Genomic DNA, 17,896 nt, shown 5'->3' with positions numbered 1-17,896 from the left:
TCAGATATTTTAAGTGAAAATGATACACTGTCAAGTGTAGTAGTCAGCTCCACACTGCTGGGATGGACCTCCAAACCAGATACAGTTTATAGGTGGAATGGAATTTATTTCAGGCTTACAGATCCATGAGATGTTCCATAATGGCAAAAGAAAGGAAGCCCCCACCACCAAAGCAAGAGCTAAAACCCAGCAGCCAAACCCCGGGGAACGTGGGTAGGACTCAGACTGCTCTTAGGCTGGAATTCCGGATCCACCCCAAGCACACCTTAGGACTGGGCCTTAGGATATGCCCACGGTGACATCTCCTCCAGCCAGGTGGCTGGAAATCCACCTTAAAAGTTTGAATAAAACTCCTGAATCTATTGGGGGATATCCATTCAAACTACCACACCAAGCATATTTTGCTGCATATGTTTTTTACCTAAGTATATGGATTTCTCTACACTGGAACTTATCTTTCTATATTATATTTATCTGGCGTAGTTTCATTTAAAATGGTCTTTATGTTAGCCCTCTTGGCAGTTTTCAAGTACCCCCCCCCATCACAAATAGTACCTCAGTGACTATTGTGGCACATGCAGTGTTATGTAGCTGTGATCTAATTGGTAGGATATAATTTTAGTGGCATGCTTGGGATGTTGTCACAGTCCCATCCACCAGCCTTTCTGAAGTTACCCACCCAAAGCAGTATGTGCAGGTTCTACCTCCTCCATCCCCCCACTTGTGCTGTTTGTTTCTTAGAGTTTGCCAGCCCACAACTCAAAAATTAGAGTCGTGGGTCTGGAAAGATGGCTTAGTGGTTAAGGCATTTGCCTACAAAGTTAAAGGACCCAGGTTCAAGTCCCCAGGACCCACATAAGCCATATGCACAAGATGGTGCATGTGTCTGGAGTTTGTTTGCAGTGCTGAGGGCCCTGGCATACCCATTCTTTTCTCTTTTTCTGTCTACCTCCTTCTCTTTGTCCCTCAAATAAATAAAAAAAAAATCATTAAAAAGGGGGGTCCTGTTTTAGTTTGTTTTACTTAGTTATTGGGAGATTTGTTTGTCCACTCATTTGTTTATTGGGCAATAGCAAAGAGTGTGTCACAGATGCTGATCTAGGACTGGGGACACTACAGTACAGGGAGAAGCTGTGGATGCACACAGCTCCTTTTCCCCTTTAAAATATTTATGTGTAGCATGTGTGTATGGGCATGTGTATATGTGAGGAAAAGTGATAGTGTCTACACAAAACTAAGCCCCTGCATAATCATTTATCTGTGTGGCATTTCCCTTCTGGGTTTTTTTTTTTGTTGTTGTTGTTGTTTGTTTGTTTGTTTTGGTTTTTTGAGGTATGGTCTCACTCTAGCCCAGGCTGACCTGGAATTCACTATGGAGTCTCAGGGTGGCCCCAAACTCATGGTAGTCCTACTGTGTCTCCCAAGTGCTGGGATTAAAGGCGTGTGCCACCATGCCTGGCAGTTTTTAAGGTGTGCTGGCTGTAGAACTGTCTTTATCTACTGATCAGTGGTTTAAATTGAACATTTTTTTTTGAGTTTTATCTTGAAGTCTATCTTACAAATCCTATAAACAAGTATTAAATTGGTTTCTTAAACATGCCATTCTGAGCAATATAGTTTACTTAAAATTGGACATGTACATTTTAAACCTTCCTAAGGCTGAAGCTGTATCTCAGTGGTGGAGTTCTTGCTAGCATACACAAGGCTCTGGGCTCTATCCCTAGTACAACAAAACAATAAGTAATAAAATAAGAAGTACTTCCCGAATCACTGCCTCTGATTCTCTTGCCAAAAAGTCTCGTGAAAACAGACATTTGAGCACACTTAGCCTGCTGTTTGTAGGAGAGTGCTGAATGAATGGCTGCGTCTCCCTGCCATTCTTACGCGTGGCTGCCCACAGGTACTCATTCCTTATGTTACCTAGTAAGGATCGGAGTGAGGGTTAGGCTGAGGCTGTGTTTTTATTTTTAGTGACTAAAAAATATTGCTACACAACAGCTGTTCCAATAGTGAAAGTTTAGTATATATTCTCTAATAATTTACTGTTTTATAGCTAGCAAGGCTTTATATCCTCCAGTGACTTAGTGACTAAAGATTTGGGTATTTGATTGTCTCAGTAATATGTTGTTCTGTGCTTCTGCCTAAAAACTTATAGTTCATTTGTTTTTGCTTTTGTTTTTTTACTCAAAGTAGGGTTTCACTTTAGCCCTGGTTGACCTGGAACTCACTCTGTAGCTACAGGTTGGCATCAAACTCATAGCAATCTTCCTACCTCAGCCTCCTTTCCAAGTGCTGAAATTAAAGGTTTGTGCCATCACACTGGGTCCTGCTCCAAATTTTTACTAGCTAGCCAGGTGTGACTGCTCACATTTTTAGTCTTAGTGCTTGGAAGGCTGAGGCAGGAGGATACCATGAGTTCAAGACCATAATGGGTTGCAGAATAAGAGCATACCTCAAAATAAGTAAGTAAGCAAGTAAGAAGATAACAAAACATACTTATAAGCTGGAATTATCCGAGTTCTAAGATAGAGCTTTATAGGGCAATTCCTAATATGTTTATTAAATAAGATGGTCTTCCAGATATATGTCCCTACAAAGCTATTAAACTTTGTAAATTTAAATATGAATTTACAAGAGTGTATTTGCTTTACCTTTGCCCTGACTGCTTGTCTGTAAAGGATTGTGGCTTTTGACTTAAGCAGCCATGCAAAATGAGGTTTAAGCTTCTGGCAGAGAGCATGGCTTCCACTTGGGAGTTAATGTTTACCAAAAGGATGTGCAAGGCAAATGATATCTCAGAAGCATTTTCTGTAAAATGTGCAGGGTATCTATTTATACGGTATTTTATAGCCTTATCCTTGAGTTTAAGAAAGCAGTTTGGGAGCTATTACCAGGGCTATCTGGATTTGAACTCTATAGAGTTATTTTGGTATTAGTTATTGACCAGATATGAGTGTTGTAATATATAGCAGGCCTTTGAATATATATGTATATGTATGTATGATTGTGTGTGCATACATACATACATACACATATACAGTTAAAATGCTTTTGAGGACATTGAAAACACATGGGAGAAATTTCTTTCTCATTTTAGTACCAGGAACCAGGTGTTATGTGTTCTTCCCTATGTTGTGACCACTTTATAGGCAAATTTATATTCCTTGCTTTATACATGTTTTCACAATTTATATTCCTTCCTTCATGTTGATGATTATAAACATTATAACAGGGCTGGAGAGATGGCTTAGTGGTTAAGGTGCTTGCCTGCAAAGCCTAAGGACCAGAGTTAGACACATAAAGCCACATGCACAAAGTAGTGCATGCACCTGGAGTTTGTTTTCAGTAGCTGTAGGCCCCGGTGTGCTCATTTTTGTGCTTCTCCTTCTCTCTCATTGTAGCAGTTAAGGCACTTGTCTGAAAGGCAAAGGACCTACGTTCGATTCTCCAGGACCCATGTAACCCAGATGCACAAGGTGGTGCATGCATCTGGAATTCATTTACAGAGGCTGGAGGCCCTGGCACACCATATTGTCTCTCTCTCTCACTCTTTCATTCTCTCTCCCTCTCTGCTGTCTGTCTCCCTCTGCTTGCAAATAAATAAACATTTTTTAAAAAATTTAAAAGAGATATAGGTCCATACAAAGTAGCTGAGAAGTGACTTTGTGTAGAAGATAAAATTTGACTTTGATTCTTTCTGTCAAAAGAAAAGACCTAACATTAAAAATTGAGTTTCAGCCGGGCGTGGTGGCGCACGCCTTTAATCCCAGCACTCGGGAGGCAGAGGTAGGAGGATCGCCATGAGTTCAAGGCCACCCTGAGATGACAGAGTTAATTCCAGGTCAGCCTGGACCAGAGTGAGACCCTACCTCAAAAAACCAAAAAAAAAAAAAAAAAATTGAGTTTCAAGAGCTGGACAGATGGCTTCACGTTTAAGCACTTGCCTGTGAAGCCTAAGGCCCCAGGTTCAAGTCTCGATTTCCCAGAACCCACGTTAGCCAGATGCACAAGGGGGCATACATGTCTGAGTTTGTTTGCAGTGGCTGAAGACCCTGACATGCCCATTCTGTCTACTGGTCCCTCTCTCTATCTGCCTCTTTCTCTCTCTGTCTGTCATTCTCAAATAAGTACATAAAAGTAAACAAAAAAAATTTTTTTTAATTGGCTTTCAAGCTGGGCATGGTGGCATATGCCTTTAATCCCAGCACTCGGGAGGCAGAGGTAGGAGGATTGCCATGAATTTGAGGCTACCCTGAGAGTCCATAGTGAATTCCAGGTCAGCCTGGGCTAGAGTAAGACCCTACCTTGAAACACCCCCCCCCTCCAAAAAAAAAAAGGCTTTCAGGGAATGGATGGATGGTTCAGCCATTAAATCACCGGCCTGCAAAACCTAAAGACCCAAGTTCAATTCCCCAGTACCCACATAAAGTTAGATGCACAAAGTTATATGTCTCTGGAGTTTGTTTGCGGTGGCTAGAGACCCTGGTATGCCCATTCATACTCATTATCTCTCTCTGCTGGCAAACAAATAAATGAAAAAAATTTTTCAATAAAATGGCTTTTAATAAAATGGAAAAACAGAGGTTTCATGGCATTATTAATGTACAAAATAGTAGTCTTGTGTCTAAACTGAAAACTTTTATACTGAACTTTAGTTTTCAATGATTGCTTCTGTTTGTTGATGTACTTTCATCTCTGGAAGTCATCAAGAGATTTTAACAGAAATTTCCACAAATCAATAGGTAGTTACTGAAATTCAGTTTTTAAAATAAAAACTATGTTTTATATTCTGTAAGGAATAAGTTTAATCTGTTATATACATGTGGTAGTCTATCACTAAAGAGCCAGAAATCTTATAGAGATTTGTTTTTGCATTTTTATAAGAGAGACAGTAGCACTGTATTAAATATTGGTCTAACAAAAGCATTTTTCAGCTCAAGTTCTGGTTATACTTTAGCACCCTTTGAAAGAAAAGAAGCAGTTTGAGGTGAATGGAGAACAGTGGAACCCAGTGGACAATATACTTCATACATACCTTTGGTCCACGACTTTTTGACCTCTAGTTTAGTGGTTCTTAAAGAACATGTTTATTTTAGATTTCTCTTAATTACTCTGCATGCTTGCCATTTGAATTTTGGTATTTCAGTAGATATCCATGAAAATTAGTAACTGCTACAAATGTATAAATTAACAAATATTTAATATAAACAGAAACTTTTGATTGAATTTCAAACAAATGCTTACTCTTTTGGATCGTGCTCATGGAAACCTCTGCATTCATTAGGCACAGTATAATTGGTCATGGTTATCTTTGTTGGTTCCAAATAGACTGGTGGAAGACGTATGAGAAGGGCTGGAGAGATGGCTCAGTGGTTAAAGGTACTTTGTACCTATGTAAAGCCAGGTGTGCAAAGTGGTGCTTGCATCTGGAGTTTGTTTACAGCAGCAGGAGGCCCTGCACACCCATTTTTTTCTTCTCTCTCTGAAATCAAAATTGTTTTTTAAAATGAAACTAAGAATTCTCATGATGCCATTGGAATTGCCATTTCATGAAGTACAGTTTATAAAGGCAAACTTGAATTATGCTAATAGTCAGATTTTGTTTGGTAGCTCTTAGAGTGCCTTGCCACTTTACGACAAAGACAGGTGTCTAACCCAGGGGAGACCTGTTGTTCAGAGCCTCTGTTTCTACCCCCTGCTGTCCCATAGACTGTTCAGCAGCTCTTAAAACTTCCCTCCAAGGCTTCCTCCCCAGGAAATTCTATGATTCTGCAAATTGAAAGTTGTCTTTGTGCTTAAGTTTAATGTTTTTTTTTTAATTTCAATTTGTATGCTTTTTAAAAAAAAATTTATTTATTTGAGAGCGACAGACACAGAGAGAAAGACAGATAGAGGGAGAGAGAGAGAGAATGGGCGCGCCAGGGCTTCCAGCCGCTGCTAACGAACTCCAGACGCATGCGCCCCCTTGTGCATCTAGCTAACGTGGGACCTGGGGAACCGAGCCTCAAACCGGGGTCCCTAGGCTTCACAGGCAAGCGCTTAACCGCTAAGCCATCTCTCCAGCCCTAATGTGTTTTTTTAAAATTCAAGATAGCCTTTCTCATCACCTGTGCTGACGCACTAATTACTTAATCCTTCCTAAAGAAAAAAATAGTAATGAGAAAATGCTCTGTGAAAGAATGGATGGATGATGCTTAATCTTTCAAAGTTATAATACCTATTCTTTTTTAAAGGTTTTGCTTAACGTATCTGTTGAATATGTAATACCTTTCTTCTTTGACACTAAAAATTGATAAAGTCGTCTCCAAGATCATGTTTTTCATGTGGAATATGAAAAAAATGTACACATTTATTTTCTTTCATAGACACTCCAGGCTATATTCTTGCTAGAAATTAAACCTTTGAAATTTTGTGAGGCTGTTCTTTGTTAGAACTATGAGAATTAGCAATTGTTGTTCAAAAATGTGTTAAGTTTCCGCAGCTTATACCACTGAAAGTTGAAAGCATTTTAGACCTTCATCCCTTGGTACAGCACAGGAGTAATATTGATGGGTGTAGTTCATGGATGCCTGCTATTGCGATGGCCACACAGGTCATTTAACCTAAGTTTTTCATGTTTTTGATGAGGAAACTAAGTCCCAGAGAGGCTGAATGACTTAAGATCCCAAATTTGCAGGACTGGGATAGCATTAAGAATTCTTAGTCTATACTGTGGATCTAGAAGTTATTATCAATGAAAAGCTAAACTTAAGGGTATGTACTATATAGTTAAACCATTTTGCTTCCTATATTAAACCTATTGGAGTTAAATGTAAGTTTCTTTCCCTTGTTGGTGCAGTCTTTATTGTGTTTTGTTTTTGCATACTTGGAAGATATACTAGTGATTTTTTAAAAAGTATTTTATTATTTGAGAGAGAGAGGGGGGCCAGATAGAATGGGCATGCCAGGGCTTCTAGCTATTGCATATGAGCTCCAGAAACATGTGCCACCTTGTGCATCTGGCTTACATGGATACTGGGAAATCAAACCAGGGTCCTTAGGCTTTGCAGGCAAGTACCTTAAACACTATACTATCTCTTCAGCCTGTGATTTTTTTTTTAAAGTTAGAATCTTTTTAGAATAATAATAAAAAATAGCAACTTTGAAGCATTATATCTTTTGCATATCTGTAGTGGCAAGATAATAACCCCTGAGTTCAGTCCTGTAAACTTGTGGGATGATGAACTTTGAGCTAGCTATAGTTCTGGGTCCTGGGGTTTATTTACAATGTTTATTCAAGTTTGGTATTCACTGTACCCCTTCATGACTGAAATATCATGAGATACTGGGCATTACCTAAAAGGACAGTGAAAACAAAACAAAAGGCATTTTTTAACCTTTTCATGAAATTATGATACATTGGAATTTTATTGGCATTGTGAAATGTGCCTGAAAGTGTACTTTAAAGCTCATTTCTTTAAAAAAAAAAGTTGAGTATGAAAGACTACTCTTAGCATGAAATGAGATAGTGTTCTTAGAAAACTGAAACATAATGAGTGTGTTCAGCATATACTAAATGCTCAGTCAGTTTCCCAAGCTTAACATATAACTTTATAGAGGTGCAAGGATCTCCCCTCAAGTTAGGGATGCAGTATCCCATCTGTATAATGAAAGTGCAAAATTGACTAGGTTTGGATAAATTCATAGATGTTTGATTGGGATGGGGAGGGGAGGAAGAAGGGATACGGAGAGAGGACAGAGGAGTTCATCCTCAACTTTCTACATTATCAAGAAAATGGTCACACCATGTAGTAACTTGGGAACTTTTGAGTGAACAGGCCAAGATCTTGACTCAGTAAAAGGTCACATGAGCAAAAAGCAATCTTTCTATGACTTTCCTTTCTCTGCTAATACAAATGAAAATGAATTTTTAGTGGCCTGAAAGTGGTAAGAAAAGCTTGCAGAAGTTGAAAGTTTTCATATTCATGTTGAGGACTATATAAATGCCAAGTGATAATAAGAAAATTGAAGCCAGGAAAGATGAGGCTGAAAACAGCAGGGATTTTGCACTAAGTTGAGATTGAACAACCTTAAAAATGTGAACATATTACAATAAGGTCTATAATACTACAAATGACCTGTTAGTGATAAGATAGTAAATGTAAGGTTTTCAATTTCTTAGGAGTCTAGTATTAAAATGGGCAACCAAGTTTTTTATTAAAAAAAACAAACAAGAATAATAATTAAAAAAAACAGATGTCTTTTTGAAAAATGTCTTTGAATCACTCATATCCCTTGACACCTATTATAACAGCAACAACAAAGCAGATTGAAAAGAAACAGAATAAAAAGTTAATCCTGAGCTAAGCTGTTAGAGCTTCTGGTTTTTTTTTTTTTTTTTTTTCATATTTCAAGCTTTTAAAAAATTACAGTAATCTGGGTTAGATTTTTAGATCTTGCTGAACATGGCTGCATTAAGGATTCGGAAGCAGTAATCTACTTCTCCAGCATGTTCATTTCAGTCTCTTTATTATCACTGTACACTTGGTGTGAATTTTGCTTTTATTACATATCCCATTAGCACTAGTATAGAGGAGCCCAGAGCAAGCTACCAGTTTGAATGCCTGTTTTTTGTTTGTTTTGTTTTGTTTTTGAGGTAGGGTTTCATTTTAGCTCAGGCTGACCTGGAATTTACTATGTAATCTCAGGGTGGCCTTGAACTCCCAGTGATCCACCTACCACTGCCTTCCCAGTGTTGGGATTAAAAGCATGTGCCACCACACCCATCTTTTTTTTTCTTTTTTTCTTTTTTTTGAGAAAGAGAGAGAGAGAAATGGCATATCAGGGTCTCAGCCACTGCAATCTAACCCCAGACGCAACCTTGCACTTGCCTCAACTTTGTGCATCTAGCTAACATGGGAGCTAGAGAGTAGAACATGGGTCCTTAGGCTTTGCAGGAAAGCGCCTTCACCGTTAAGCCATCTCTCCAGCCCTGAATGCTTTTGCCAGTAACTTCATATGCTGTCTAATCATCCCCCTTTCACATCAAAAGTGTAAATTGCAAGCTAGAAGACCCTCTCCTTGCTTGATACCTTCTCAACGTGTTATTTCATTTGCATGCTGGGATTACCATCATGACCAACAAAGTCTAATATGTGAGTTGCTTTCATATAAAATAAAAATTCACTGTATAAAAACAAAGTTTGTCTTATTTCCCCAGGGTACTGAAAACTTGTGGCCACTTAATTAAGCCCCTGTAGTAATTTTCTGAATACAGAGTGGTCTAGAATATTGGTTATTTTTTTCTCTCACCTTAGTTGGAATATAATTTCTTCTCAAACTTATTTTACCTTATGAAAAGTATATATTTTAAGTTATTTAAACATAACTGTAGGGCTGGGGAGATTTGTTAGTGATTAAGCCATTTGCCTACAAAGCCTTAGGACCCAGGTTTGATTCCCCAGAACCCGCATAAGCCAGATGCACAGGTAGCTCGTGCATCTGGAGTTTATTTGCAGTGGCTAGAGGCCCTGTCATGCCAACTTTCTCTCTCTCTCATAAATAAGTAAATATAAAATATTTTCATAAATAACTGTACTCTCTACTTGTGCACTTACCATATTCTGCTTTCTGTCTTTCTGATGACTATTCTCAAGATATAGCCTTCTACGTACATTAGCATCTATTAAACTAAGAGTTACAATACAGTAACATATAATAAAATTTAGTTACTAAGAGTTGCTGTATACTAACATATAATAATATTTGTTTAGGACAGTGACTTAATAACATAAACCAAAGTAGCCCTTATTAGTTGGCCAAGACTGACTTAGCTAAAATTTCTCTGTCATCAGTTTTTCTGTGCATAAAAATATTATGTCATTTGTGTTAGGTCAGGACAAAATGGAGTCACCAAGGACAGCAGGAGGGCAACAGATACCAGGGAGGGAGTCATCCACATTCCTCAAGGAACCACCCAGCCATCATCCCTTCCTTGCTTTACAATGCCCCAGGTCTAGGTGTCCTGCCCCTTTATCTATCAGGACACCAGGTTACTGTTCTGGTGTCACACCCTAGCCATCTTAGATCTCCCCTAAAGAATCCTTTTTTTACTTCCTCCTTCCTTACCTTCCCCCCAACTGAAGAGCTCTATAAAGCCCACTATCTGTAATCCCAAGTTGACTGCTCTGCTCTTGAGAGTCAGTCCTGGCAGCTCGTGTTTTCCCCAAATAGAAGCTTCCATCTTTGCCTCAGAGTGGTCTCTGTGGTTTTGGTCACTCCTGAACCTTATAATTTGTATTCTTTATATGGATCAAGTTTACTCTAATAAAGGAAAATGGGTACATTTTTTGACAACCCATTGAAATTTTTTATATCAGCTATTTCTAAAATCATATGTATACTATATATATTTAAATCAGTACTTTATTTTAAAATATTTTATTTGCAAGCACAGTGAGATGGAGAAAGAGAAAGAATGGACATGCCAAGGGCCCCAGCTGCTGCAGACAAACTCCAGATGCATGTACCACTGTGCATCTGGTTTTACATGAGTACTGGTGAATTGAATTCTGGTCATTAGGCTTTGCAGGCAAGTGCCTTAACCACTGATCAATCTCTCCAGCTTCCCCCTCCCATGCTTTATTTTAAGGGCATTTAATTATTTGTGTGTATGGAGTGAAAGTGTTCCACCAGGAAACTGAACTTGTTGTAATTTTCATTTCTCAAGAAAATATGTTTGCAATTTTATAATTACAATCCCTGTGATAGTAAAAAAAAAAAAAAAAAGGTAGAATTCTGTGATGAATTTGTATTTTATAAACTTTCTGTCCAGACTCTTTTCTATCATAAGCTATATTGAAACTATTCCCACGGGATTTATTCTACACAGACCTTCATTAGATTTTAACTTGTTAGAATTGTAGTATAATACTAGAAATAATTATATTTCTAATGAAATTTATAAAAATAGCAAACAAGTGAAATTACCAAATCACCTATCATTAATGACCATGAATTTCTATTTGACTTAATGTTTAGCTTAATCTTTAAATTTTTGTAGGGATATACCAATTATTTCTTGTAGTTCTATTGGATTGATACTTTTAGATTCTTAAATACACTAAAAAGAAATCTAAATTGGATTCAGTCAGTTGAAAAAATTTGTCTATAAATACAACCAGGGAAGGAGGGAAGGAAAGAGAGAAGGGAGGAGGAGGGAGGGGATATTTGATAATGGAGTCAGAGAAACAAATTTCCTCATTTGACTCAAAGGAAGAATCATTTTATGTTTTACTTGGTAGGGATGAGAATGTGCAGGTAAGAGTCAATACACGTTGAAATTCTTGAAGTTAGTCCAATAGAAATGCAAAGAAGCTTACATGGCTCATTTGAAATCCCTGACCTCTCTATCCAGGATTTATTGTACTTTATTTGTTACAGTGTTCTTAATTATGTCACCATAGAATATCAATAGAAAATTATCCCCTTTTTGAGGTAATTCAGCTGCAGTGTATCACTATATTTGGGACAATAATAAAGTACAGGAGCATAAAACAGTTTTTTGCTCTTGCAACTTACATAAGGAAAAGAGAGTGGATTTATAAAAAAAAGAGGGTGGATTTATAACAAAGCTAGCAGATCTGAATTTAAGTAATGTTGTTAATTAAAACTATAAGATCTAACACTTGGGTCTTCTGAAACAGATTACCTACTTCCTTTTATCTCTCCCACTTCATATAGGAAACCAGTTTCCTCCAGTCGCAGCACAGGATCTTCCTTTTGTTCTAAAGGCTGGCTACCTTGAAAAACGAAGAAAAGGTGAGTTGTAGATTCTAATGAAAAATCTAAAAGTGGTTTTATTCTTAGATATGATATATTTGTATTATATACATGGAACAATATTATTTTTAGGCAAGTGCAGAGTTTAAGATATAAGAAAATGTGGATGACCGTGTCCAAACTATGAAATACCACTTTCAGCTTTAAGTAAATTTAATAACAAAAGTCAGGTCATGTTTTCAATTCACCATGGCATATTTCTCAGTGATTCAGGAGCAGTGTCCCACAGGTTCACGGAAAGCTGAGGGCCATGACTGTGTTCTTAAGGATGGGATTTCTCACCATTTGCCCACCATGTAGAGAAGTGACCTATCCTGCACCCAGCCTGGTATACACAAGGCCCGCTATGTTCAGATCAGCCTGCCCTGTCTGTTACTCATCTCAGTGTTCCTCTCCATTGGCCATGATAATTGGGGCTTGACCAGATGGTCTCATTCTTCAGCACTCAAATAAAATGAAATAGGGAGGTGATGTTATGATATGGCAAACAAAAGCAGGAAGTCTCTTCCTTACCATTCTGCTTCTCTCTCAGGCCATCCTTGCAGCCCTTCTACTGTATTCCACTTGCTTTTCTTACATTTCTGAGCTGAATTTTAAAGCTGAAAGAACTACTTGAATTTAGCTCTTCCCTTCTCCTTTCTGTAACAGATCTGAGAGATAAGACCTAGATGGAGCAAGTATCTCAAGGCTTTGAAGTTAGATGCATTTTGGACACTGTTTATCACAAAAGTTTGGTAGCCAGCAATTGACCCAGTTCCGTAAGTGTGGCATCCACATCTCTGCTGCACTTTATTTAGCTTTTTGGTGTTGTTTGTGTTGTCTTTGGAATGGAAAACTACAAATTAATGCTAGAGCTAAAAGGAAGGTTGGAAGTTATACTAGCTAGCTTTCGCTTGTGCAGTAAGGAAACAGTCTTATACAAGTCATATACAGTAACTTAGCTGGATTCCAATCCTCTTTCTATAGATCACAGCTTTCTGGGATTTGAATGGCAGAAGCGGTGGTGTGCGCTCAGTAAAGCAGTGTTCTACTATTATGGAAGCGATAAAGGTACTGTTGGTGTTTATGTATGTCAGCTTCTCTTTCAGAGAATTTTCAGTTCTTTCTCCTGCCCTCTCTCCCTAGATTTTGAATAAAGACTAACCCGAAGACAAAATGGAAAAAGAAAAATTTATAATTTTTAACAAGTATAGTTTAAGGCTAATTTGTGTCTCATTGTTTAGCACATTCTCTGAATTCTAAAATGCTCTGAAATTAACACAATTGTGTGCTGTTATTGAATTAAGAAAGAAAGCAAATTAATTTTAAAACTTCTTTTTATTTTTATGTATTTATTTGAGAGTGACAGACTGACAGAAAGAGAAAGAGGCAGATAGAGAGAGAATGGGTGCACCAAGGCCTCCAGCTGCTGCAACTGAACTCCAGCTGCATGCGTCCCTTGTGCATCTGGCTAATGTGGGTCCTGGGGAATCGAGCCTCAAACCAGGGTCCTTAGGCTTCACAGGCAAGCGCTCAACCGCTAAGCCATCTCTCCAGTCCAGCAAAGTAATTTTTATCCATATGGTATTTTTACATTAAGAAATATTTACCATCCAGGTTATAGTTGTAGAATTTTGAGAAAAATATCACAGAAATATGAGATTTTTGAGGTTAGGAAAAATAGGTTAAAAATTTTCAGATAAAATTTAATGTGTATGATACCTTTCTGTTCCTTATTTTCAGATGCCAATAGCAAAAGCAAACGTGTATGTAGAATATGCTATATTCTGGACCTTGTCTAAACATTTTAGCTATCTAAGCATGTCAGCTAAATTAACTTTAACTCAGACTCTGTAAAATAGCTCCTATTTTTAGCCCATTTATTTCACTGTAAGGAAAACTAAAGACAGAGGTTAAGCTTTGTCATGGTCACAGAGTGCTAAATGGCAATGAACTTATTCTTCAGAGCCATATTTTGCTATATTAATTTAACAAACAATGTAATATTCTTTATAACTTCATTTATTCATAACTATTTCAGTCATGATTTATATAATCTTAGGTTTCTTATTTCATATAGCAAAATCATAAAATAATAAAAAATTAAGAATGTAAATTTCCTAATTTTACTTTTTTAAGGGAAAGCAAGTTATAGGTGAATAAAGTAAGAGTCATATAGAAATAGGGAATATGATATACTTGATAAAAATGTCATTATGAAACCCCCCATTTTTTACAGTGAATATACACTAATAGAAATTTTTAAAGTAGTGTGTACAGGCACATATAGAAGTGAAAAATATAAATAAATTCTCTATGTTCAGGGAAAAAAGAAAGAAAGAAATAGTGTTGTTATTACTAATAATATTAGGGAGCTAATGTTTAGCCTTTTTCATGCTAATCATGTGGTGAAATATGAGTGTTGAAAACTATGTCAAATAGAAATTTTCAAATAAGTGAATATGCTAATATTTCATATGTATATAATATAGAAGATGTTAAGAGTATATCTATAAAAAGAATTAAAATCATGGTAAAACCAGAAATAAACCAAAAAGAAAGATACTTCAAGAAATACAAAAAAGGGGGGGGGGCATAAAAGCCCAGTACCACTAAATATAACTCATTTCTGTGGGCTTGCTAATTATGGGACTGGCTGGCCAGCTAGTCTAACTGAAAAACAGTGAGCTCCAGGTTCAACAAGATTCTGTCTTCTAGAAATAAGGCAGAAGAGCCATAGAGAAGGACATCCAATGTCCTCTGGCCTCATCATGCTTGTACACAGGGCTCAAACAGTAGTATATACATATGCATTCAACACATGCACCACACATATGCAAGAAATACAGTTTGCTGTAATGTTGTGAATTTAGATCAAAATCAGACCATTCCTCAAAATGGCCCTGATTTTCCCACTAGGGATGAGATTTCAATTCCTTGTGACTTTGGTTCAGTCAGGTTTCTCACTTCTGTCTCCTTAGGAATCAGTGACTGTCAGTGGTCCACTATTCCTATAGATATAAACCAACTATTAGGCCAGAGGTGGCAGCAAAAATCTAATTAAAATCCAAAGAAGTATTTCTACTTTTACTCCAAAGCCAACACTTTCTGGTGGTAGCATCCTTAGTATTTTGCATTTTAACTACTTTGTGATCTCTTTAGTTCCCTCAGTCACTTCTATTGTTTCAAAATTAGCCTTGTTCCCCCACCTACTGTTCAAGGAATTTTTATTAAAGCAAGAATTTTATAATACAGATTATGTTTCTTTGCTTAGTTACCAATTCTGTTACTTAGAACTGACATTCTGAGCTGTTCCACAGTAAAGAATTACAAAATTAAAAAGGAATGCTTTAAATTTTTGTACTTTGCTGAGAATTCTTTTTCCCAGGGTCAATAAAACATTAATTTGTTCTTATATTCGAAATGAGCATTCTGACATTTCCTTTCATGTGGGTGTTTGCAGATCTGGATTCCTTAAAGTTTTCTTCCCTCTCCTCAGAAAGCCCCTTGCCATTGCCACTGCTGTTGCAACTGCATGTCTGACTTCAGCGGTGGTTGTTTCCCATTGCAGTTGCCTGTCCATTTTTAAAATATTTTATTTATTTATTTGACAAAGAAAGAGGGAGAGAGCAAGGTCGAGGGAGAGAATGGGCACATCAGGACCTCTAGCCACTGCAAACTAACTCCAGATGCATGCGCCCCCTTGCACATCTGGCCAACGTGGGTCCTGGGGAATCAAACCTGGGTCCTTTGGCTTTGCAGGCAAATGCCTTAACCACTAAGCCATCCCTCCAGCCCTGCATATCCATTTTCAGTGGTTTTTTTCCCATTGTAGTTGCATGTCTGTTTTTCAGTGGTTGTTTTTGCTCTTGGCTGCTTCTTGTTGGAGTTATCAGCTCCTTGCCTTTAGAGATTCCAAGAAAAAAAAATTTCTACCAACATACTTTTTTTTTTTTTTTGAGGTAGGATTTCACTCTAGCTCAGACTGACCTGGAATTTGCTATGTCATCTCCTTGAACTCACAGTGATCCTCATACCTCTCCCTCCCAAGGGCTGGGATTAAAGGCATGTGCCACCATACTGGGCTCCCTACAGACATTTTTTTCAAAGATTTTATTTTTATTTATTTATTTATTAGAGACAGAGAAAGGGAGGGAGGGAAAGAGAGAGAGAGAGAATAGGCAGGGTCTCTAGCCACTGCAAATGAACTCCAGACATATGCACCCCCTGTGCATTTGGCTAATGTGGGACCTGGAGAATTGATCCAGGGTCCTTTGCAGGCATGCACCTTAACTGCTAAGCCATCTCTCCCACCCCCTACAGACATTTTTTAATTGTTTGTTTGGCATGTTTATTTCATTCCTTGATTATCATTTCTTTTCAGGAAGTTGTACAAATAACATTGTTATTCTCTTCTGTGAAATCAGGTAGTTGAGTTGTACAGCTTTATTTATTGTATGTGTGAACCATTTACCTAAACTTGGGAAAGAGCTATTTAGACATATGAGAACTGTAATCCTCCAACTAAGTAGGATTTAGATAAATGGATTATAGAGACACAGAAGGAGTTGATACCACTTACTAGGTTAAACTTTACTTTGTTACTGTTTGACAGATACATAACTCACATTTTCTACCTTACTGTGTTTGCCAGCAATCACATTGACCTATCAAGGTAGTAATGGCTTAGAGAGAGTAGTTCTATCCTCTGGGGTATACAACGCACTTACCTTTGTACCCATAAATATTGTCTGTATTTATTATTCATAGCTATTTGGGGCCCTTAAGTAACAAATAAATATAGTACATATTTTATCACTTTATCAAATCACATCCATCCTCTCATCTCCTTCCTTTCCCTGGGATTGTCATGAGACTCATTCATCAAACTTCCTACATGTTAGAGATTCAGATTTCCATCAGGCTTTCATTCATCTACTTACTCCTTTATTCATAGTGTCTTTGGTAAACATGTGCCAGTCTCTTGGCATATTATAAGCAGGGAATCCAAAGATCCTGCGGTGCTCCCAGTTTGCTTTGTATGGGCATCAGTGAGAGGGAATGTGCAGACACTGAGATCAGAGGCGGGGCTTGGCAGGTAGATTTAGTTTCAGTTTATTATGATAAGTAATCTAAATAAAATGTCTTTGGATCACAGAGGAAGGGAAACTCACTGCCAGCAGGGTTAGGTGAGACTTCTTGGTAGAAAGGATAGTTTGTTGGGCCATAAAACGTGAGTAAAAGTTTACTGCATGAAGGCTATGTTTTGAATGTATATGTTTGGCAAATTCATATGGTGGAGACCAAGTTAACTTCTGAGGAGATAGTGTTAAGGGGGGGGGGGTCATTGAGGAGGTGATTAGCCATGAGGTCTTCACCATCATAAATGAGATAGGTCCCCCCCTTTATTTAAGAAAATAAAGGTTTATGTGAGCTGTGGAGTCCCTGCCATTCTTCTCCCTTGCAAGGCCACAGTGTTCTTTTCTTCCCCTCTGAAGGTTCTAACAAGTTATCATCAGGCAGTGGAGGGCAGCGCCCACCCAGTGCTTTCTCCACCCATTTGTTACTGTCTTCCACCACTCCAGGATGCCATAACTAATGGCCCACTAGACCTGTTCCAAGCTCATGTTTTTGTTTCTCCTTTTATTATCTACTCTCCACATGATCCCGAAACAGCATTATGACAGAAACTTTGTTCTCCCCTGCTGAGGAGGGGTGGGAATGGCAGCTCATAATATCTACTTCCCTCCCTCCCTCCCTCCCTCCCTCCCTCCCTCCCTCCTTCTTTCCTTCCTTCCTTCCTCCCTTCCTCTTTCTTTTGTTTTTGTGGGTTTTTTTTTTGAGGTAGGGTCTCACTCTAGTGCACGCTGACCTGGAATTTACTCTAATCTAAGGGTGGCCTGGAACTCGTGGTGATCCTCCTACTTCTGCCTCCCAAGTGCTGAGATTAAAGGCGTGCACCACCATGCCTGACAATATCTGCTTTTTGTTTATTTTTTTTCTGTTGAATTTCATTTTATTTTTTTAAGTGTTACCAAGCTAAAATTATAATTTTATTTATTTATTTATTTTTATTCATTAGTTTTGTACTCAGTGA

At 37.9% G+C, this 17,896-nt stretch overlaps 1 protein-coding gene across 4 annotated transcripts in view; it reads left to right on the top strand.

The window, feature by feature from the left end:
• Positions 1 to 17,896, top strand: part of Skap2 (src kinase associated phosphoprotein 2) — a 177,014-nt gene that overhangs the window by 96,477 nt on the left and 62,641 nt on the right. For all 4 annotated transcript variants that reach the window (XM_045136114.1, XM_045136113.1, XM_045136115.1 and 1 more), the window contains exons 5-6: positions 11,722 to 11,799; positions 12,787 to 12,870. In XM_045136114.1, coding sequence (XP_044992049.1) covers positions 11,722 to 11,799; positions 12,787 to 12,870 — 162 coding nt within the window. The remainder of the gene's footprint in view (positions 1 to 11,721; positions 11,800 to 12,786; positions 12,871 to 17,896) is intronic.

Source organism: Jaculus jaculus, chromosome 16 (assembly GCF_020740685.1).
Source record: "Jaculus jaculus isolate mJacJac1 chromosome 16, mJacJac1.mat.Y.cur, whole genome shotgun sequence".
NCBI lineage: Eukaryota > Metazoa > Chordata > Mammalia > Rodentia > Dipodidae > Jaculus > Jaculus jaculus.
The sequence above is the reverse complement of the archived record's forward strand: the minus strand, read 5'-3'. Positions and strand labels throughout refer to the sequence as shown.